At 36.9% G+C, this 22722-nt stretch overlaps 1 protein-coding gene across 5 annotated transcripts in view; it reads left to right on the forward strand.

Moving 5' to 3' along the window:
- The first annotated feature begins 5409 nt into the window (after nucleotides 1-5409).
- The window catches only part of PPIG (peptidylprolyl isomerase G), a 45336-nt gene continuing 28023 nt past the window's right edge, over nucleotides 5410-22722 (forward strand). The window contains exons 1-6 of one of the 5 annotated variants that reach the window (XM_086718844.1): nucleotides 5410-5558; nucleotides 7298-7357; nucleotides 19899-19976; nucleotides 20068-20142; nucleotides 20742-20849; nucleotides 21469-21513. In XM_086718844.1, coding sequence (XP_086574970.1) covers nucleotides 19916-19976; nucleotides 20068-20142; nucleotides 20742-20849; nucleotides 21469-21513 — 289 coding nt within the window. In that variant the 5' untranslated portion in view covers nucleotides 5410-5558; nucleotides 7298-7357; nucleotides 19899-19915. Of the gene's footprint in view, nucleotides 5559-5618; nucleotides 5949-7297; nucleotides 7358-19898; nucleotides 19977-20067; nucleotides 20143-20741; nucleotides 20850-21468; nucleotides 21514-22722 lie in introns of those variants that run through there. The other 4 variants (XM_086718843.1, XM_025933432.2, XM_086718842.1 and 1 more) reach the window with 4 other exon arrangements.

Raw genomic sequence — 22722 nt, forward strand, 5'->3', positions numbered from 1 at the left:
GGATATATACTCAAAAGAATTGAAAGCAGGAACTTGAGCAGTTATTTGTACAGCACTGTTCATAGCAGCATTATTTATAACAGCCAAAATATGGAAGCAACCCAAGTGTCCATCAACAGATAAATAAAGAAAATATCATATTCACATACAATGGGATTTTATTCAGCGTTAAAAAGAAAGGAAATTCTGACACATGCTACAACATGGATGAACCTTGAAGACCCTATGCTAAATGACATAGGCCAGACACAAAAGAACAAATATTGTATGATTCCATTTATATGAGGTACTTAGAGTAGTCAAATTCATAGAAACAGAAAGCAGAATAGTGGTTGCCTGGGGATAGGGGGAAAGGGCAATGAAGAGTTGTATAGAGCTACAGTTTTGCAAGACAAAGAGTTCTGAAGATTAGTTGCACAATGTGAATGTGGTTAACACAACTGAACAATACACTTAAAAACGCTTAAGATTGTAAATTTTATGTTATGTGTATTTTACTACACATTTTAAGTTTTTAAAAAAAACTTAAGTTTTTTTATTTATTTAAGTAATCTCTACCCAACCCCTCCCCCCCCCCCAACTAGGGGCTCAAACTCACAACTCCAAGATCAAGAATCACATGTTTCTCTGTCTGAGCCCTCATTTTACTACAATTTTTAAAAAGGTATTCAATTAAAAAAGGAAGGGCAACCTCACTGGTAGTCAGGAAATTAAAAAATAAAATGATACCATTTTTTCACCCATTAAATTGGAAAAGATTGAAAACAATTTTCATCAGAGTAAACAGACATTTTCATTCAACCTTCAAGTATTACAACCTTTCAGGATACTAATCTGGTACTATATGCCATATTGAAAACTATATGTGTCCTGAGATGCACTTCTGGCCATCTTTCCTGCAGCTTTATAAGCATCAATATTTTAAGGATATATGTAAAAGGATGTTTATTACAATATTGTTTGTCTTAACCCAAACTTGCAACAACTGAAATGTCTAATAGGAGAATGGCTGGATAAATTATGGTATATCTATACTATGGAAGGTATATAGATATCAGAAAAAATGTTCATAATATATTTCATGCAAACAAAAGCAATTTAAGAGTAATATGTGTGATGGAATCTTTTTTGAGAGACAGAGAAAGAGAGAGAATGCACACATGTGAGTGGGAGAGGGGCAGATGGAGAGGGAGAGAGTGAATCTTTTTTTTTCTTAATTTTTTTTCATGTTTATTTTTGAGAGAGAGAGAAACAGAGTGTGAGTGGGGGAGGGGCAGAGAGAGAGAGGGAGACACAGAATCTGAAGCAGGCTCCAAGCTCTGAGCTGTCAGCACAGAGCCGGACATGGGGCTCAAACTCACAGACCGCAAGATCATGACCTGAGCCAAAGTTGGATGCTTAACCAACCCAGGTGTCCCGAGAGACACAGAGAATGAGAGAGAGAGAGAGAGAGAGAGAGAGAGAGAGAGAGAGAGAGAATCTTAAGCAGGCTCCATGCTCAGCATGGAGCCCAATTCAAGGCTTGCTCTCACACCCTGAGATCATGACTTGAGCCAAAATCAAGAGTTGACACTTAACTGACTGAGCCACCCAAGAGTCCCTGGGATCTCATCTTTGTTGAAAGAAGGGAGAGAAAGTTCTTAAGTTATTACAGGAATAGAAAAGAAAATCACTGGATACTTCAAGGGAAAAGAATTAGAAAGGATTAGGGGCAATTATTTTTAAATCTCTATAGAATGTTCAAAATTTTACAATAACTTTTATTACTGTGAAATATATGTGACAACAAGCATGCTTCTTTTAAACAATATAATCAAATTGCTCACAGTTTTTAAAATTAATTAATTAATTTAGAGAGAGAGAGAGAGCAGGGGAGGGGCAGAAAGAGGGAGAGACAATCCCAAGGAGGCTTTGCAATGTCAGCAGAGAGCCTGATGCACAGCAAAACCTCACAAACCATGAGATCATGACCTTAGCCAAAATCAAGAGTCAGATGCTTTACTCACTGAGGCAGCCAGGTACCCCAACAAGCATGCGTTTTTAAAAAGTCTAACATATTATTGGTGATATAGAAGAAAATTAGAACAATTAATTTGTTGTTTTTCTATGGATAGAAACAAAAAATTTCATTATTGTAAAATAAAGCAAGTTGAGGCACCTGGCTGGCTCAGTCAGTGGAGCATGTGACTCTTGAGCTTGGGGTGGTAAGTTTGAGCCCCACGTTGGGTGTAGACATTGTTTAAAAATAAAATCTTTTTAAAAATTAAAAAAAATAAATAATGGTAAATTAATTGTAGTAGCCAAGCCCACCAACTTCCCTTCTTTTGGTATCAGACTCTATTCCTCACACTACAAAGACTGAAATGATGTAGGCTAAGCCAAATCTCATAATTCACACCCATGTCCTAGTAGATGGGTAATGCTATCTGCTGTGATAAATAAAGCCAAATGTCAGTGGTTTAACACATATAGTTTGACTTCTCAACCATATCACATTCCAATGTGAATATCCCTGGTCAGTGGAGGACTTTTCTCTATTCAGAGATTCAGGGAGCTATGCTTCTTTTATAATCTCCCAGGGCCTTAAAACTCTCTGAATCTAGCTGACATAAATAGGAAGAAAGGACATGGAGAAGATACAGTTCTTTTGGAAACATCTTGGCCTAGACATAACATACATAATTTTCACTTACTTTCCACTGATGGAAAGTATTCACATATCTTTACTCAGATGTAAGAGGACAGCTAAAAAAAATAAAATAAAAAGTAGGCACGTCAGACACTTCCCAGTGTCACACCCCTCACTATGTAACTGCAAGTACAAATTTTGGGGTCTGTCACTGTAATGCTAATCAAAGACTTCCCTGGCATTTTATAATTGGAGCTGGCAAGGACTTAGATGATTAAGATGTGAGGTAACTTCTTCAGGCTAGAGAATGAAGCCAAAACACAGGTAAGTCAAATAAGACAAGAGACAAGTTCCATGATGTTCCAGCTATTCTTTCTTCTCTGTATTAGTTATCCATTGTTGCTGTAATAAATCTCCCAAAACTTAGTGACTTAAAACAACATTTATCATCCCACAGTTTCTGTGGGCCAGAAATTCAAAAGTAGCTTAGTTGAGTGGTTCTGGCTCACAGTTTCTTACATGATTTAAGTCAGATATCAACAAGGACTACAGTCATCTGAAGTCTTGACTGACTGACTGAAGTCTTGATTGCTTCCATAGGGCTCACTCACATGGCTGCTGGCAAGAGACTTCAGTTCCTCTCTGACTTTTGCTGGGAAGCCAGTTTCTTGCCACAGAGGCCTCTCCATTTGTCTGCTTGAGCATCTTCATGACATGGCAGTTGATTTCCCCTTGAATGAGTGATCCAAGAGACACAGCAAAGAGGAAATCAAAATGCCTTTTATGACCTGGTCTCCAAAATCACACTGTCACTCTGCCTTTTACTATTCATTAAAAGATAGTCACATTAGAGAATTTATAGACATATTTTAAAACCACCACACTGTGCAGCAGTTTTGTTTCACAAAGCAATACATTCCCAATTTTACCTAAGCTAGCTGAAGCTGGTTTTATTTTATTTGCAAATGAGAGTGCTCACCAATACTGGAATCATAAGGCATATACAGTAAGTATTATTGGGGTGTCTGGGTGGCTCAGTCGGTCAAGTGTCCGACTTTGGCTCAGGTCATGATCTCACAGTTTGTGAGTTCGAGCCCTGCATCGGGCTCTGTGCTGACAGCTCAGAGCCTGGAGCCTGCTTCAGATTCTGTGTCCCCCTCTCGGTCTGCCCCTCCCCCGATCGTGTTTTCTCTCTCTCTCTCTCTCTCTCTCTCTCTCTCTCTCTCTCTCTCTCTCAAAAATAAACAAACATTAAAAAAATAATAAAATAAAATCTTAAATAAAAGAATATTGTACAACCATTTCAGAAAACTCTTTGGCAGTATCTTCCAAAACTTATCCTATCCATACCCTAAGATCTAGCAATTCCATTCCTGGGTGTATTTCCAACATATATATGAAATATATATGCTCGATATACTAGATACAAGAAAGTTCATAGAAACTTTATTCATAATCGCTAAAACCTGAAAACACAAATACCCATCTAAAGTAGAAGAGATAAATAAATTGTGCAATACCCATTGGGATGGTTAATTTTGTGTCAACCTGATTGGGCCAAAGGCTACCTTGATTAAACATTTAGTTACAGGTGTTATCTGCTAGGATGTTTCTGGATGAGATTAGCATTTGAATTGGTGAACTGCTGCTCTCCTGCAATAAACGCAATGCCTTAAAACAGGGGCAGATGCAGAGGGAGGTTGTCCTCTCAGTTTCACAGCTATTAAAATTGGTCAAGACCCTTACATGTACCACTTGCCCAACTGTAGCTGATAATTTACCTAACCTAAATGAGTGAAAAATGTAAATGATCGTAACTTACCCTTCTTTCTATACATTAACAAAATCTAAGTCCCTTTAGCTAGCTCCTTTTAAAACTCACTCACCCCATGTTCCCACAGGGACTGCCACCAGCCCTTCCCCCCAAATACCAGAGGCATTGCTTTTCAACCTAATCTAGGGACGCTTGCCTCTAAAAATAATTTTTAAAACAATATATGTCCTATTTTCTTTTTTTTTAATGTTTTTATTTATTTTTGAGACACAGAGAGACAGAGCATGAGCAGGGGAGGGGCAAAGAGTGAGGGAGACACAGAATCTGAAGCAGGCTCCAGGCTCTGAGCTGTCACCCCAGAGCCTGACGGGGGGGGGGGGGGGGGGGGGGGCTCGAACTCACAGAATGTGAGATCATGACCTGAGCCGAAGTCGGACGCTTAACCGACTGAGCCACCCAGGCGCCCCAATATATGTCCTATTTTCCTAGAAAATCCTGGATTTGGAGTTAAAGATTGCTTCGGTATTTAGGAACAGTGTGTTTGGGGAAGAAGCACTTATCCTCCCTGAGCCTCGATTTCCTTATCTGTAAAACAAGCATTAATAACCTATAACATGGTGTTGCTGTGAGAACTTAAAAAAAGAAAGAACATCAATGCCCTATGTAATTTCCTTTATTCCTCAACTAGAGCTTTGTTCGTTTCTGTTTTTTTTTTTTTCAACTTGTGTCATAGTGTTAACTGGAAGCTGAAGTAGAATCTCCCCAAAGACTGGGCTTACGTCCCAATACTCTTGACAGAGGATGAATGTTTACTAGATGAAGCATTTCATTTCACGAAGGACATGGCAATCTGACGGTTACAAACATTCCCAACCAACTCACACGACAAAGATTAAGTTACCTATGAACTAGGTATTTGACAGGAACCAACATCCTAGAATTACCAGGGAGGGCCTACGTGACGCAAGCAAAGAGAACACCAGAAGATGCGGCCAACCAACGGTGACGTACTTCCGGCGCGACGCTTTCTCTCCACGCCAGGACTGGATTGTGGGGGAGGGAGGCGGTTAGTGGGCTTTAGCGCCTTTTCTGGCGGCGGTAGATTTGAAGCGCCTTTAAAGGACCGGACCCGAGAACTGAAGACTACTGGAGCAGGTAGGTGGCGCGAGGCCCGTGTTTTTTCGGTGGCGTCCTTTGCAGCAGTCCCGGAGTACGAGAGCGGGAAGGGCCCGAGGAGAGGGGCGGAGCCGACGCGTTAGGCCCGGGCTAGTCAACTACCTTCCCCTCGAGGTATCTGGGCTATCTCGTTCCTGAACTAGTCCCCCAAGAACCGTGGCGCTGGCTCCGCAGCCGTTGCAGCTGGACCAGGCCTCCAGCCGTGCCTCCGGGGCCTGGGAAACGGTCCTCCCCCTGCCAGCCCCCGCCCTCTCCACTTGGGCGCACACCTCCCTCCCTGACGCATTTTGCCGCACAAGCTGTAATATGGCGGCAGCAACGGCGGCCTGAACTCCAGGGAACGAGGGTGATTTTTGATGCTTCAAAATCGTAAGTCTGATCGCTAATGCGGGGTAGGTGGGAGGTTTGGTGGGGAAGGGGTAACCTGATGTCCTGTCAGGTTAGGATTGGAGAGTGGCGGGCGAGGAACCTGGATCACAGGGGTTAAGATTAGACTGAAAACAGGCTTTCCTCCGCTCCGACCTTTTCGTCTTACGGACGGCGGCTGTCGTGCATACTTAAGTGATACAGGCCTCTTAGTTAAGCATTTTACTTAAACTGAAATCCAGGCTCTTCGCTTTTCATCCCAGGGCTGTCTAAAGTTCGCCCACGTTTCCAAGGACCTGTGAGCAGCGCAGGCATTTTAGGAGAAGATAATTACTCTTTAGGAGGAAGGCGATGCCTTCAGAGCTCCGTATGCCTTGGGGGAAGTGTGCGAATTTGGCTCATCTTTAGTCTTTTAAGGAGCTAAGTCGAGCTCTGCGGGAATGGAGAACTCTCAGTCATTTTGGAAATGTTGTAAAAGCACCATTTTGTGCATTAATCTAATTTATTCTCACACCAGTACTTTCTGTTCAGAACCAAGCTTTTGCAGTAGTGATGACAAATACGTCCAAGAAACAAATGTTTTGGACGTTTGGGGGTCCGTTAACTTTTAGTGGCTAAAACCACATGGAGCGGAAAGCATGTGTGCGTGTGTCCGTACGTAGTCCCATTTGGGAAAGAAGAAAAAAAAACCCTAGTAATTTGCGGGTTCGCAAAGATGATGGGTGAGGGGGTGGGTGTGTGAACGTTTTTGAAATAGTGCTGTAAAATCCAGAAAAAGCACAGATATCTAGAATGGCTGCTTTTCTCATAATATTTTTTCTTGGTACCCGAAAAGTTACGGTTCTAGCATTTCCCCCCTTGTTATGTTAACCATTTTAGATGGGATTCTTTTATTATTATTTTTTTAATTTTGTCTTTGTTTATTTTTGAAGGAGAGAGACAGTTTGAGTGGGGGAGGGGCAGAGAGAGAGAGAGACAGACAGACAGACAGACAGACAGACAGGTAGAGGTAGACACAGAATCTGAAGCAGGCTCCAGGCTCTGAGCTGTCAGCACAGAGCCCGAAGGGGGCTCGAACTCATAAATCTTGAGATCCTGACCTGAGCGTAAGTCGGCGCTCAACTGACTGAGCCACCCAGGCGCCCCTAGATGGGATTATTTCTGTCTTAATCAGTTCATTTTTACATCGTTTGACGTTTTCTTTTTTATTCAGGATTATAGGTGCCCTGATATCCTAATGGGTCGTAGTAGGATTCTGTGGGGTTATTTTGTTTTGTTTTGTTTTGGGGTTGTTGTTGTTGTTTTTTTTTTTTAAACTGTGTTTGCTTTTTAAGGTTTTTTTGTCTTTGCAGGCTGTTGTCAGGGTTGCCTCCCCCTGCTGTCAGGAGTGTACAAGTATGCAAGCTTCCTAGGTTAGAAAATTTGAATTTGTTTCTGGCTCAACCATCTTTCTGAACCTCAGTTTCTTCATCTGTAAAATACTTTGATTTCAGGCTTTCATCAGCTGTGGGCTTCAAAAATAAATAATCAGGTTTGTTAAAATTCTGTGTAAAATTGGCTTTCAATAATAACTCAGTGGTTCTATGAGTGATACGTTTATTGTGACTTTTTAAAGATCTTTCATTTTTGGTACTTGTTATTGTGGTCTTGCAGTATCAGTGGTCTCTGGGTAAGGTTTTTGTCCTTTTGATACTTTGCGTATTTTATTTTTTATTTTTTTTTAAATATTTATTTATTTTGAGGGATGGGACACAGCACGAGTTGGGGAGGGGCAGAGAGATAGGTGAGAGAGAATCCCAGGCAGGCTTCATGCCATCAGCACAGAGCCAGATGTGGGGCTTGAACTCACGAAATCGTGAGATCATTACCTGAGTCGAGAGCAAGACTTGGATGCTTAACCAACTGAACACCCAGGCGCCCCACATTTTGTGTATTTTAAATGAGATTTTCTGTCAGGCAACTTACATTCCACATGCAAAGAAAAACTGGTGGTGTGAACGAGCTCTAGTAGTTATCAGAACACCATCAACGATTAATTTTTCCAGTGTTGCTCTTTTAAGAAACAGACGTTGATGTTTTCCCCTTATTTTTTTTTACTAATAGGATATTTCAATAGAATTATAATTTGTTACTTAGTTTTAGTGTTCTAAGGTATTAAGGTGTCTAACTTGTCATGTATTAGGAATACATAGATAATTAATTCAAGTGATTTGAAAAGTTTGTTGCAGATCTGCTACAGTGTGTTATTGCACATTTTTGGCTTTAATATTAGCACCAAGCTTTAGTTTTTAGATTTAGGTGTCAGTGGTTTTGCCCTAGTTTAATTCATATGCTGTCTCTGTAAAAACTCCTTTTTTAATTTCTGTGGGGCAAATCTTGCATCTTGAAATTTACTGCAGGCAGTATTGTAAATACTCAGAGAAAACTTCTGTAACTGGGACTTTGTACTTTCAGTACCAGGCAGGAAATCTTTTGTGGTGGCTTAAAATGATCACCAACTTCTTTGTGAAATGTAATTACGTCATACTTACTTATAAATATAGGCATCAATTTTTTTAATATAAAATGTTATTTTTAAAACATGAATGATTCCTTAAGTCATTGATTTTTTAAAAATGAATGAAGCCTCTTTATGTATTAAGCTACTGCTCATTGTGTATAAACTTTAGCTTAAGATTTATTTGTAATTATGTCATTGCATTGTGGTCATAAGATAGAATTTAAAATTAAATAAGCTGTTATCTGGAATATTTGTGAATAAGCTAGTTTCTACAGTGAAGCTGTAAAGTACTTAACTAGAAAACTCTTGCTGTTTTCAACTTATGACCTTGAGCCAGTCACTTCAGCTCTCTAGTCATGTCAAATCTATAAAATCAGATTGGACCAGATTGAGGTTCCTTCAAACTTCTAAAGTCTGTAATTTATATAGGAATTACCAGATTGGCTAACATGTTGTTGTTATATGGTATAGGTATATTTCTGGAGGCAGTGGTATACATTTATCATTGTAAGAACTTAAATAATTGCAGGTACAGCATTAAGAATATTAGCAGAGATTTCCCAGTTAGTATATGCTTTTTTAGTTTGGTACTGACATAGCTGTACTATATTTTTATGCTCTCAGGTTGTATGTTTGGAAAGCATATAATATCCTATTTAACACTGAACTTGGCAACATTACAGCTTTTCTCTTTTTATGTTTTCTAAAGAATTTCAGAAGTGCCTATACACTGTTAATCATATTTCTACCAGCACAGTGATTTGTGACTGTCAAAGACACTAAGGGAGGGGGCACTATGGAAGATCACAGGTGCCTTTCCTGATGCCTCAGAATATTAACTTGTTTGTACTTAGTTTGCTAGCACTATGGTACTCATAAATGTATTAAAATGTTTTTGAAGCAATCTATTTTCATTTCTCCTTTGATCTCTGAACTACACAGGGTAAAGAGGCTAGTCTGAATGTCAGATTGCCTTTTTTGAAAGTAATCTATGAGATCTGCTATACTTGTAATTAGTTTAATGCAATATGCTTTTAGAAGTGGAAATCTTGTGTGAAAATTGTTACCTGTGTTATTAAACTTAAGCAGGTAAGAACTTTCCATCTTTATTTCTTAGTTCTGAACTGAAGATGCTCCTTGTGGATTCTGTTTTTTTAAAAATAAAAGAAACATTTTATTAGTAAAATGCAGCTCCGTTAGGCAGATTGAGGGAATAAGTTCTGTTTCAGTATGGAATAGATTCAGGGGATGGTTACTGGTAGGCTCTGGGAGAATTTACTGACTACAGATAGATATTAGCTATACTCCATGTGAGAAGCAGTACATTTAGGGGGTACAGTACATTTGAAGCAGAACCTGGTTTTGCTCATGTCTTGATTAACTCGTATTCTTTGCATTTGATAATGTAGTCCTGGGCCAGGCCCTATGCATGGTGTTGAAGATAGAAGAGTTTTGAGTTCGAGGACTTTACAAACAAGTTTATGACAAGGAGAATAAGATTCAACAAAGGAGGATCATTTAAGTTTTAGAGAGTCAGGGTGAAGTTCCCAGGAAGGATACTCTGGGCTATTTGAATCTTGTAAGGACACAGGAATTAGCCAAGGGAATCAGAAAGGGCAAAGACCTGTTAATCTTATAGTTTTAAAAGATTTACTGTCTACCTTTTGAAGAGTTATTATTTTACTGACTCCCTTGTACTGTATGAAACTTAAATTTTTTGAATGTCATGAAGTCACTGCATTATTTATTGCCTAATTGCAAATACCATGTCCTTTACCATATATATTTAGTGATTAGCTGCTTATGTCCTTGTCCTGCCCCTTTGCCCATCCTTCATGTTATGTTAGGATGGCTATCAAAATTGTTTTAGGTACGAAACTACAAGATTAAACTTTTTAACATATGAATTTGTAACTTCTCTGATATTTTTATGAACTATATTTGTTTCAAAAGTTTACACATCCTAGCATTTAATATTTTAAAATATTTACATGATATGTTATTGATATACAAAACTAAGATATTGTTGGTAAACATTTAAAACAACATTGTAATTCCCTCTGTTTAGAAAAAAGAATATACATAACATTTAAAAACTTATAGCTGCCAGGATTTTATCCATTTTTTATATGTTCTGATTTTTTTTCAGTGAGCCTGTTAACTTTATTGTTTAAAAGTATTTTCATTATGAAAAGAGTAGATGAGGTTTCTGAAGGAGTCAGGCAGGTGAAATGAGTTCAAGACGTCAAATAGATAATAAATGGTAACAACTAATAGGCTGTAGTTGGAGGCAGACCATGTTTATTGCTGTACAAGAATGGGACACGTTTTTGTTTTTCAAGAAAAATTAGTATCTGGATTTTATGGAAATAGCTGCAACTCTTTTGGGTTAAACAAATTTGCAACAAAGCAGACTACTGTTCTGAAAGCTTTCATTATATACTGTTAGGAAATTCACGAATTATTTTATTGAAAATTGCATAGACTTTGGGGCGCCTGGGTGGCTCAGTCGGTTAAGTGTCCGACTTCAGCTCAGGTCACGATCTCACGGTCCGCGAGTTCAAGCCCTGCGTCGGGCTCTGGGCTGATGGCTCAGAGCCTGGAGCCTGCTTCCGATTCTGTGTCTCCCTCTCTCTCTGCCCCTCCCCCATTCATGCTCTGTCTCTCTCTGTCTCAAAAATAAATAAACGTTAAAAAAAATTAAAAAAAAAAAAAAGAAAATTGCATAGACTTGATTTTTCCCTGAATTGTATTTTTGATACCTCTCAGCATTGTTTTCCCTTTATTTTTTCTTGAAAAAATGAAAATTAATCAGATGTTTGTCTCATGTTAGATTTTAAGTATTATTGAGTAACACCAGGAAATCATAATTCTAGAGGAAATACTATGTATTATATTTCTGATTAGGTAAAATCTGATTTCAGTAATATTAGAGATATAGTGTTTAGCCATCTTTTTTGTCGTCATTGTTCTCATTAGGTATATTTGTTCTTCATTAGCTATAACAGAAGAGCATTTATGTACTCAGTATCTGTAGTGCTTTTAATAGTTTGCTGGCTTTCATCTTTCTTGAATTTAAGGCATATTTGATTTGTTAGTTTAGGAAAACTAATTTTAATCTATTTCTAAGAATGAAAAGTATCCTTATATGGTGTAACCTAAATATATAACCACTTACAGACACGTACATTATGACAACCTAATGTCCAACACAACTATTGAGTAAATTAAGAAATATTCATATGATAGACTATTACACTATGAAAATGCAATTTTTAAAAATATAACAGGGAACAAATGTTGAAGGAAAAAAGATACGTGTACACGCATTAACACATTTTCTTCATTCATTCATCAGTGGACACTTAGGTTGTTTCCATGTCTTGGCTTTTGTAAATAATGCTGCATAATTTAGAATCAGTGTCAATATTTTGGTGTAAATCCTATCTTCTTTCAGTTATGTTGAGATGTAATTGACATAGTGTACAAGTTTAAAATGTACAGCATATGACTTACATATATTGGAAAATGATTACCACAGTAAGTTTTGCTAACATCTATCATCTGATATAGATGCAAGAAAAACCTTTTTTTTTCCCTGTGATGAGAATTTTAAGGATTAGTTCTCTTAGTAGCTTTCTAATATACCATATAGCAGTAAGTTAACTGTAGCCATCATGTTTTTCATTACATCTCCAGTATTATAACTGGAAGTTTGCATCTTTCTATCTTCATTCAGTTCCCCTACCCCGTTTCCCTCAGCTCTGGTAACTAGAAATCTGGTTTGTTTTTCCATGAGTTTGGGCAGGGTGTGTGTGTTTGCCTTTTAATTTTTTAAATTTTAAAATTTACCTTTTTTTTTTTAATTTACCTTTTTTTCCCTTAGAGTCTACATATAAGTGAGATCCTACAGTGTTTGTCTTTCTCTGTCTGACTGACTTCATTTAGCTTAATGTATCTAGGTCCATCCACGTTGTTGCAAATTGCAAGATTTCCCTTTTTTTTTAAAAATGGATGAATAGTATTCCATCATATATGTACATTTTCTGTATTTTCTTTTTTTTTTTTTAATGTTTGAGAGAGAGAAAGAGCGTGTGCATGCACTGAGTGTGGAGGGACAGAGAGAGAGGGAGACACAGAATCTGATACCAACTCCAGGCTCTGAGCTGTCAGCACAGAGCCTGACGTTGAGCTTGAACTCCACAGACTGCAAGATCATGGCCTGAGCCAAAGTTGGATGCTTAACCAACTGAGCCGCCTAGGCGCCCCTCGTTTCCTTTTTTTAATGTACATCTGTTATGTGTAAAATTGGGATCTTTACTAACTTGCTTTTTTCACCTGATACATTATGTATATCCTCTCATTCATGAGTAGTCTTTGATAATGTTTCTCTTTCCACATACGTTCATGTGGTATAAAATTGGAAAGGTAGAGAAGGTTGGTTGAACAGTAAAAAAATCTTACCCATCTTCCCCAGCTACCTATTTCCTCTCCCACCAGTAGCCTCTGTATTAGACAAGCAAACATATATATATATATTTTTTTACTTTTCTGAAAAATATACAAAGAAAGCATTCCAAACATATCTCTGTATTTTTTTTTTTAAGTCAACAAAATGTCTTGGAGAGAAAAGTACATAAACTGCTTCCTCATTCTTTTTTATAGCCTTGTACATTGTATGGATATAATATGACTTATGTAATCTACTCTCTGTGGACATTTAGATTTACAGTCTCTTAACTTCTGAAACAATGGCTACCTTGAACAACTTTATACGAACTTTATTTTGCAAATGTGTGGGATATGTATATAATAAATTTCTAAAGTCGGTTACTGAGTCGGAGTGTATTCAGTGCACTTGTAATATTGTATGTTGTCGAACTGGCAAAGGATTGTATGCATTTACCCCTTTACTATTGGCAACAATGTATGAGAAGGTCAATATTGTTTATTTTTGTTAGTCTGGTAGGTGAAAAAAGTTATTTTAACCTGTAAGAAGATTTCATATGGCTAGATGAATACCATTCATTTCATGAATCATTTATTTAACCAATTTTTTTTTCTTTTCTATGTTTTATTTATTTTTGAGAGAGAGGGAAACACAAAATCTGAAGCAGGCTCCAGGCTCTGAGCTGTCAGCCTAGAGCCCAACGAGGGGCTTGAACCCAGGAACCCAGGAGTCCTGAGATCATGACCCAAGCCGAGGCTGAAGTTGGACGCTGAGCCACCCAGATGCCCCCCAATTTCTTTTTTTTTTAATGTTTATTTAAATTTTTTTAATGTTTTCATTTATTTTTGAGACAGAGACAGAGCATGAGCAGGGGAGGGGCAGAGAGAGAGGGAGACACAGAATCCGAAGCAGGCTCCAGGCTCTGAGCTATCAGCACAGAGCCTGATGCGAGGCTCGAACTCACGAACCAGGAGTGCATGACCTGAGTCAAAGTCAGACGCTTAACAGACTGAGCCACCCAGGCGCCCCAGTGTTTATTTATTTTAGAGAGTGCAGGAGTGTGCCTGAGTGTGGGAGGGGCAGAGAGAGAGAAGGATAGAGGATCCCAAGTGGGCTGTGTGCTGACAGCAGAGCACCTGACATGCAGGAACACACAAACCGTGAGATCATGACCTGAGCCAAAGTCGGACATCTAACCAACTGAGACACTCAGGCGCCCCCTACCCATTTTCTATTACTGTACAACTTCTTTGTTTTTTATTTTACCATTGCAAAAAGCACTTCAATGACTACATATGAATTTTTTTTAAGGGAAAAGGTAGATTTTGGGGGGGGGGGGGGTTTAGTTCGTTGTTGTTTTTTTTTTTTTTTAGTAAACATGGGCTTGAACTCACGACCCCAAGATCAAGAGTCGCGTGCACTTCTGACTGAGCCAGCCAGGTGCTCTGAATTTTTTTATACTTAGAATCCTTTTAACCGTACAGTGTTGGTATCTTTTTTCATTTAACATTTTTTCCATGTTATATTTTTAAAAATTGCATTTTCATAGTATAATAGTCTATCATATGAATATTTCTTAATTTACTCAACAGTTGTGCTGGACATTAGGTGGTTTTTAATTATTATTAAACCAAAATCAAATAATATTTCATTTAAAATGGTTACCTTCACAGATCATTTGTGTGGTTTATATTTTTAATTTTACTTTTTTAAAATTATGTTTCCTTGTGTGGTTTTTGTGCTTTTAATTGTTTGCTGCGTGGACCCTGTGGTATTAGTTCCCAAAGGTGGGGGCAGAAGGACAGTGAGAGAGTTTTTTTGGTTGTCAGGTGTGCTGATACAAATAGGGCCACAGGTGATTAATATTCTTGCAGTGAGTTAGGATGGTCGTAGTCAGTGAAGAATTGTCCTAGTGTGCCCATTCCTAAGCACTGTTCTATAGTAAAAAGTTAACATGTTTGTTGAAAATATTTCCCCCTTTTTTTTTTACTTTTTTAATTTTCTTCTGACAAATAGAAATAATAAATTTTTTCATGAAGTCAAATCTATTTATCTTCATTATTTATTTCATTGTTCACGAACCTGAGAAATTATTTAATATCCAGCGTTTAGATAAATATTCACATGTATCATTCCTAGTTTCCATGGGGTGAGGGGCACACAGTTTTGTGAAAAAGAAAAGTAATTTCCCAAGATCTTCTAGAGTTAAATGCAAACAACAGTAATAATCATGGAAGTAAGACACTTAAAAAATACATGAATACTTGAGTGGTCTTTTGAAGAGTTTCTTTTACAGGTCTCTATTGTTGTAGAAAACTTGGAAAATGAAGAGGCTGAGAAAACCAGATGTGACCCTTTCATTTAAGGATAGGCTGTTAGTATTATCGTGTATTTCCTACTGTTTTATTTTATTATACAGATATATTTTTTTATTTAAAAAATTTTATTTTAAATTGGGAAACTACATGAATATATTCTCACTGCAAAAATTCAAGTCTCACATTTAAAGCTAAAGACTACTGGGGTGCCTGGGTGGCTCAGTTGGTTGAGCGACCAACTTCAGCTCAGGTCATGATCTCAGGGTTTGTGAGTTCGAGCCCCGCGTCGGGCTCTGTGCTGACAGCTCAGAGCCTGGAGCCTGCTTCGGACTCTGTGTCTCCCTCTCTCTCTGCACCTCCCCCGCTCATGCTCTGTCTCTCTGTCTCAGAAATAACCATTAAAAAAAGTAGTAAAGCTAAGGACTACCATTGACTTCCATTCCTACTCTTAGTCCCCTCTGATAGAGGACTGCCAATGTTGATATGTAACTCTTTTTCTGTAGAAATAGAGTATTATTTGAGGGTGTAGACAAAATACTTACATGCAACTTGCTTTCTTTGTCTTTTAAGCTAAGTAACAGGATTTTTGGATAGAGTATGTAGACTTTTTAAACTGCTACGTAATATTTAATAGCATGTGTATACCAAAATTTATTTAGCTGTTCTCTCATTGTGGGACATTCTGGATGTTTCCTTTTTGGTGTTACAGTGTTGCAAGACAGCATTCTCACACATGCCTATCCTTTCATGTATATTCATTTATTTATTAAATACTGATTTCTTGCCATGGCCAAGCACTGTTTGAGGCAGTAGGAATTAAGAGCAAAATTGAAAAGGTTTATCACATCACAGAGCTTATATTCTAGTAAGAAGAATAGGTATAAAAACTTGAATTTATAATAAAATATCAATTAGCAGTAAATGCTTCGAAGAAAAATATGACAAGTAAGGGGATATAAAGTGTTGGAGGACAACGGCTGCACCTTTGAATATACTGGTCAGTGATGGTTTCCATGTGGAGGGGATGCTTGAGCAGTGATTTAAGTGAAGTGAGGGAATGAACAAGGGGAAGATCTGGGGTAAGAGCATCCCACACAGAGGAAACAACAAGTATGAAAGACCTGATGAAGGGCTAGGCCTTGGGATGTTTGAAGAACAGCTGGAACACATGTGTCTAAGGAGAAGAAGAATGTTAGATGAAGTCATGGAGGTCATTAGCTAAAATATTTAGATCTGTGCTGTCTAGTGTAGCAGTAGGTATGAGCCACATGCAGTTATTGAGTTCTTGAAACATGACTTTCTGAATTGATAAACACTGGATTTCTAAGACTCACTACCCAAAAAAGAATGAAATATCTCATTAATAACATTTTTATGTCAATTATATGTTGAAGTAGTATTTTGGACATACTGAGTTGAATAAAATACATTATTTGACCTGTTTTTTTTTAATGTGGCTACTACAAATTTAAAACTTATGTATGTGACTCATGTTTCTATTGGACAGTGCTAGTTTAGGTTCTTGAAATGCATGGAAAGACATTTTGAATTTTTTTTTTTAAGTTTATTTTTAGAGGGACATAGCACAAGTGGGGAAGGGGCACAAAGAGAAGGAGGGGTAGAGAGAGAATCCCAAGCAAGCTCTGCATTGTCAGTGCAGTGCCCTATGCAGGGCTTGAACCCATGAAACTGTGAGATCATGACCTGAGCCAAAACCAGGAGTTGGAAGGACATTTTTATTAAATGTGATAGATGTTAGAAAATATTAGGCAGAGGAATGAAGTGGTAAATGTACTTTTAAAGAATCATTCCACTTTGGTTATTCTAATGAGAATAGAAAATAGAGAACTAAGTAAAAGCAAGGAAAACCAATTAGGAGGCTATTGCAACATTCCAGATAAGAAATAATAATAATGGTAAAGATGGTGGCAGCATGTGGGATTTTTGTGGGTTTTTTTTTGTTTTTTTGGTTTTTTGGTGTTTTTTTTAGAGGGCAAGTTGGGGAGAGGGGCAGAGAGAATCTTAAGGGCCTCAGCACGGAACCCAACGCAGGTCTCGATTCCACAATCCTGGGATCATGACTCGAGCTGAAATCAAGAGTCGATGCTCAATCCCCAGGTACTCCAGGATAATTTTTGAAGCTAAAATTCAGTCAGTGCCGACTTCCTAATAGTTTGAATAATGGGCTGTGAAGGAAAGTGCAACCAAAGACGATGGACAGTAATAATATTTACTGAGTTCTGAGAGAACTGGGGATAAAGAAGTAAAGTTTTGTTCTAGATATATTATTTTTAATAAAGTAAGCTTTTTATTGAAATATAGCATACCAAAAGCTACATAGAATGTAAGTGTAGCTCAATGTTTTCCCAAAGTGAATTCCCCTATGTAAGCAGCTCTCAGAATAAACAAAACAAACACTAAACTGGTAGCTCCCACTTGTGATCATAAAACTCCATAAATTAGTGGTGGTATTCATTGCAGTTTCGAGGTCCCAGAGCTATAGGATTTTTTACATTGTGCTCTAGAATTGAGAAACTTGGAAAATTATCAAAGGTGTGTCTAAAAGGTTAAGGGTGGGGCGTCTGGGTGGCTCAGTCGGTTAAGCATCAGACTTCAGGTCATGCATGATCTCTTAGCTCATGAGTTGGGGTCCCACATGCTTCTGATTCTGTGTCTCCCTTTCTCTGCCCCCAACCCCCAGCTCACACACACCCACACACTCTCTCTCTCTCTTAAACATTTAAAAAAAGTTAAAAAATAAAAGGCTAAGAGTAACTAGGGATTTTTCTGACCTGTCATAAATGATGCCTGGTTTTCCAACTGGGAGTTTGTTTTCAAGAATTCAGTACTGTATGTAGGAAAATAACTGTAATTATAAGCTATTTGGGGCAGTATTATCTATACCATAGTAATCATTTTGTAATAATAGAAATCTCCAACTGGGATATTGTGGTTAAACAAGTAGCTGTAGAAGTTTTTTTGGAGGAAAATAAATCATTAAAATTTCTCTTCTCTTCCTCCACCTCCAAAAGTAGAGAAGGCCTACAAAAATTATTTTGAAGATAAAGGATAATCAGGTACTAAGTAGTTTTTAAGATAAGATAGTTTCCTCAGATTTATGGATTCAACATACCCTCAATTTCAAGTGTGCAGGAATTGAAATTCTATACAAGTAAACACTTAATGCCACCAACTTGGCAAGATCCTAAAATTACTAAGTTTTTTTGTTTCATTGTTTTCAGGAAGTCTGTGTAGCCTACTGGAGGATTGAAAGTTTAGATTTTTTGCTTTGTTTCATGTGAAACAAATTCTAATATCTATTTTACCTGTTAGAAATAAAATTGAGAAGTCATGAGAAAATGGTATTTTCCCCCCTTTCCCATACAGTAATGCCAAAAGTGAATATGCCAACACTTCGGTTGAATTTTAATGCAATATAATCTATCTTTTGTGTAATTTAATCCCCAATTTATGTGTTTGGGGTCTGTAAAATTGATAAGGGATGTTGGTAGATATATAAACCTACATATGTGATGAAATTTTGTAGAGCTAAATAACAGGCACAAAGATGAGTGCCAGTAAAATGGAAATGTGAATGGAATAAAGGATTATATCAGCGTTGTTCTGCTTTTACACTACAGTTGTGCTATTATACAATAGTTCTCTAAAATGTTATCATTGGAGGAAAATGGGTAAAGTACACACTGTATATAATTTCTTACAATCTACATTGAAGCTACCTAAAAATGGATGAAAGGAGGAATCTATTTAGGATGGAGAATATAGATTTTTCACAGCTTCACTGGACCTTTTGCAGAGCTACCAGCTTAGGATAATTTTCAGAAAAGCGTATACATTTAAATCTCTATTCTGAGCCGATGAAACTGTCATTTTTATAGTCCATAATTTTGGATGCTGTTTAAACTAAGTACCTTTGTTTCTTCTGCTCTTCACCTTACCCTGTCATTTCCCATCAGGAATCATGATTGAAACATCTAAGTCTTTCAGATAAATGCCTTAGCAAAAGAATGTTAAATAATAGCTATCTGCTATATAGATAAAAGTATTCACACAGAGTAGTATGTCACCTATTGGTATTTTTTGTCTACACTAGTATATCACTACAGGCTCTTGCTCATGATCAGAAAATAGCCTCATATGTAATGTGCTTTTACTCAGGAAGGAAACCTACTATATATTTCTATCATTAAAATATCCCACTTTCTTCCTTGATAACTTATTTTTGGTATTTTTTAGGAATTTGAATGTTTTTCTTTTTAAAACACCATTTTAATCAAAACTTTTGTTTTTGTTTCCAAGGAGCAAAAGGGTTGGATCAGTCTGTCCTTGATTTTTCTCTATTTAATCTTGTGGAGTTCACTCATCATACAGACAATACAATTTTCTGTTTGAGTGGCAATGTATGTTCAGTTGTTAAAATAAAAGTTTTATTATATTATGGCTAAGGCCTTTCTTTTATGTCTTTTCTATTTGCTTCACAAAATGCAATCTACTCCCCCCCCCCCCGCCCACCAAGAAAAAATCTATATTTTCGTGGAAGTAAATATCAAAATAAGTTCAACTAAATTTCTAGTTTATGCTCCAGAATTTTTTCCCCCAGAAATTCATAAAAAAATTTTTTTGCTGTTTTGGTCTGTTTGCCTGAAACTGCATTTTATTCATAGATTGAAATATTGGAGCCATGGGAATAAAGGTTCAGCGTCCTCGATGTTTTTTTGACATTGCCATTAATAATCAACCTGGTAAGAAAATTAGTATTCCTATATAACATTTATAAATGAATATTTAATATTTTAAATTGGTAAAGTATAAACCAGCTTCTTTCTTTTTCAGCTGGAAGAGTTGTCTTTGAATTATTTTCTGATGTGTGCCCCAAAACATGCGAGAACTTCCGTTGTCTTTGTACAGGTTTGTTGACATTTTCAGTTGCCCTGATGCTAGTCCCATTTAACTATGGTTTTAATTTTCTTATTTAACAGATTTTAGATTTCCCCATGCAGATTATGTACCATTGCCCAGGATGTGAAAGTAATTCTTAGAAATACTACTTAGTTGAGAGTGAGTGAGAGAGCACATAATTGGGGGAGAGGAGCAGAAGGAGAGGGAGAGGAAGAGAGAGAGAATCTTAAGCAGGCTCCGTGCTCAGCACAGAGCTTGATGCAAGGCTCAATCCCATGACCCCCTGGGGTCATGACCTGAGCTGAAATCAAGTGTCGAATTCTCAACTGACTGAGTCACCTAGGTGCCCCTAGAAATACTACTTGCAATGGGCTTTTATCTGAGATTGATTTCTACATTTCTACACTCTCCAGAAAAACACTGGTGATTTTTGAATGAACTTAAAAAAAAATTCCCGAGGGGAGTAAAAATTCTGTAGTTTAAAGACATCTACATAGTTCAAGAGAGGTATATTTTACAGGGAAAAGCTTTCCTCATTAATTTTTCTTTAATACTGCCTGCTTGATTTTTTTCCTACTAAATGGCTTACTAATTTTTCTTCTCTGTAGGTGAAAAGGGGACAGGGAAATCAACTCAGAAACCATTACATTATAAGAGTTGTCTCTTTCACAGAGTTGTCAAGGATTTTATGGTTCAAGGTGGTGACTTCAGTGAAGGTAAGACTTTGAATCCCACAAAAGAAAATCATAATACTTTGTTAGGTATCATAGACCTTAAAGTTAGACAAGTCTCTAGAAGTACTCACAGACAAAAAGAAGGAGGCACATAGGAGATAATTTTACTTTTGATGCATGAATTAACTTCACAAATGTGCTTCTGAATTAAAAAACACTATTCATCTCGTAGTAATTTGTCAGTGTGTGTGTTTGGTTTTGTCAAAACTAGTAATCCTTAACTATAATATAGTTTTTACCTATACTTTTAAATTGTAAAAACACTGAAATTGTATTTTTAAAGACATTTTGGGAAAAAAAAAATCTAATTTTTGTTCGAAGGTCTACATAATCACTAGAATCTGAGTGTTCTTTTTTCCACAAATCTTAGTAGAGACTTTGTCACATTCTTAACTCTTGTATCATAGAGAAAAGAAAGTAATTTGGGATCTTGTCAGTATTGACTTTAAATTAATATCTTTTATGATTTGCTGTGAACCTTTGAGTATTTTTGATTCAAAGTCATTTAAGCACCTACTTTGTAAGAAGCATTTTGTTTAGGTGGCACCTTCAAAGAGATTACTGTCTTGGGAGTTCAAGAGTCCATGTTTCTCATTCTTAGGGAATGGACGAGGAGGGGAATCTATTTATGGAGGATTTTTTGAAGGTAAAGATGTTTACATTTAAATTGTATTTTTAATGTTTTCTGTATTTCATTTTTCTCTATTGAATCAATAAGATTATTAAACAGTATACTAATATCCAACTACAGTCAGTGAATCCGAAAGTTAATCTTTTTGTGAAAAAATTTATATGATAGACTTTTTATAGAGGTAGGATTTTTTGTGTGTTTAGAACATTAATACATCATATTATTTGAAGGGTTTCAATGATCTATAATAAAGTCTTAGAATTATAGTGCTAGATTGGGCACTTCCACAGCTTAACCTTAATCTTTATTAAAACAGATTTAGCAATATTTCATACTAACAGTACTCACATGTTTAGTGGGTCCATTTTTCTGTGCATTTTTTTTATTTTTTTATTTTTTAAGTTTATTTATTTTGAGAGAGAAAGAGAGCGAGCATGAGCAGGGGAAGGACAGGGAGAGAGTAAGAGAAAGAGAATCCCAAGCCAGCGTGGAGCCTGATGCAGGGCTTGAACCCAGAAACCGTGAGATCATGACCTGAGCCGAAACCATAAGTCAGATGCTTAACCAACTGAGCCACCCAGGCTCCCCTTCTGTGCACTTTAAAAAAAAAATCCCTTTGATATTTTAAACTTTGGATAATGTTTTTCTCCAATTAAAATTTTCTCTCTGGAATTTTTTATTAATGTGAAGATTATTTGAAAGACTATAAACATGAATGTGGAAATAATTTCGTATTTCATATTTTTCACTTCAGGAATTCAGTAAAATTTTATTTCATGTTCTACTTGGGTGGTTCTCATATTCGAATCCAAGATTGCAAAGCAAGCTACTCTTTGCAATAAATGATGCTGTGGCAGAGATTAAGTTAATGAGTGCCTCTCTGTGCTTAAAATAACCATATGTGCTTTTTTGTGCTCAGAAAAGAAACAGAGGAAGTGTAAAAGAATCCTATCTGGTTTCTTTCTCTTCCTTTTTTAGGAATGTTTTATTTTTTTGTTTGAATAAGCAAAGAAAATTGTGTTGTCTTTTCCAAAATGATATAAAAGACAAGTAAATGCAAATGGAAAGAAAGGGGGGTGATAATAGTATTTGAATTTATAGCAAGGGATTGAAAATTAGGAACGTTTTAATCTAAAAAGGTGGAAGAAGGAATTGGTTAATATTTGATTCTTTCTTCTTTTAACCTTTTATCTAAATTTTGTCTAGTGCTACAGAGCACATATG

The sequence above is a fragment of the Puma concolor genome, chromosome C1, assembly GCF_028749965.1.
Source record: "Puma concolor isolate L17-30 chromosome C1, mPumCon1.1.hap2, whole genome shotgun sequence".
In the NCBI taxonomy this organism is placed as follows: domain Eukaryota; kingdom Metazoa; phylum Chordata; class Mammalia; order Carnivora; family Felidae; genus Puma; species Puma concolor.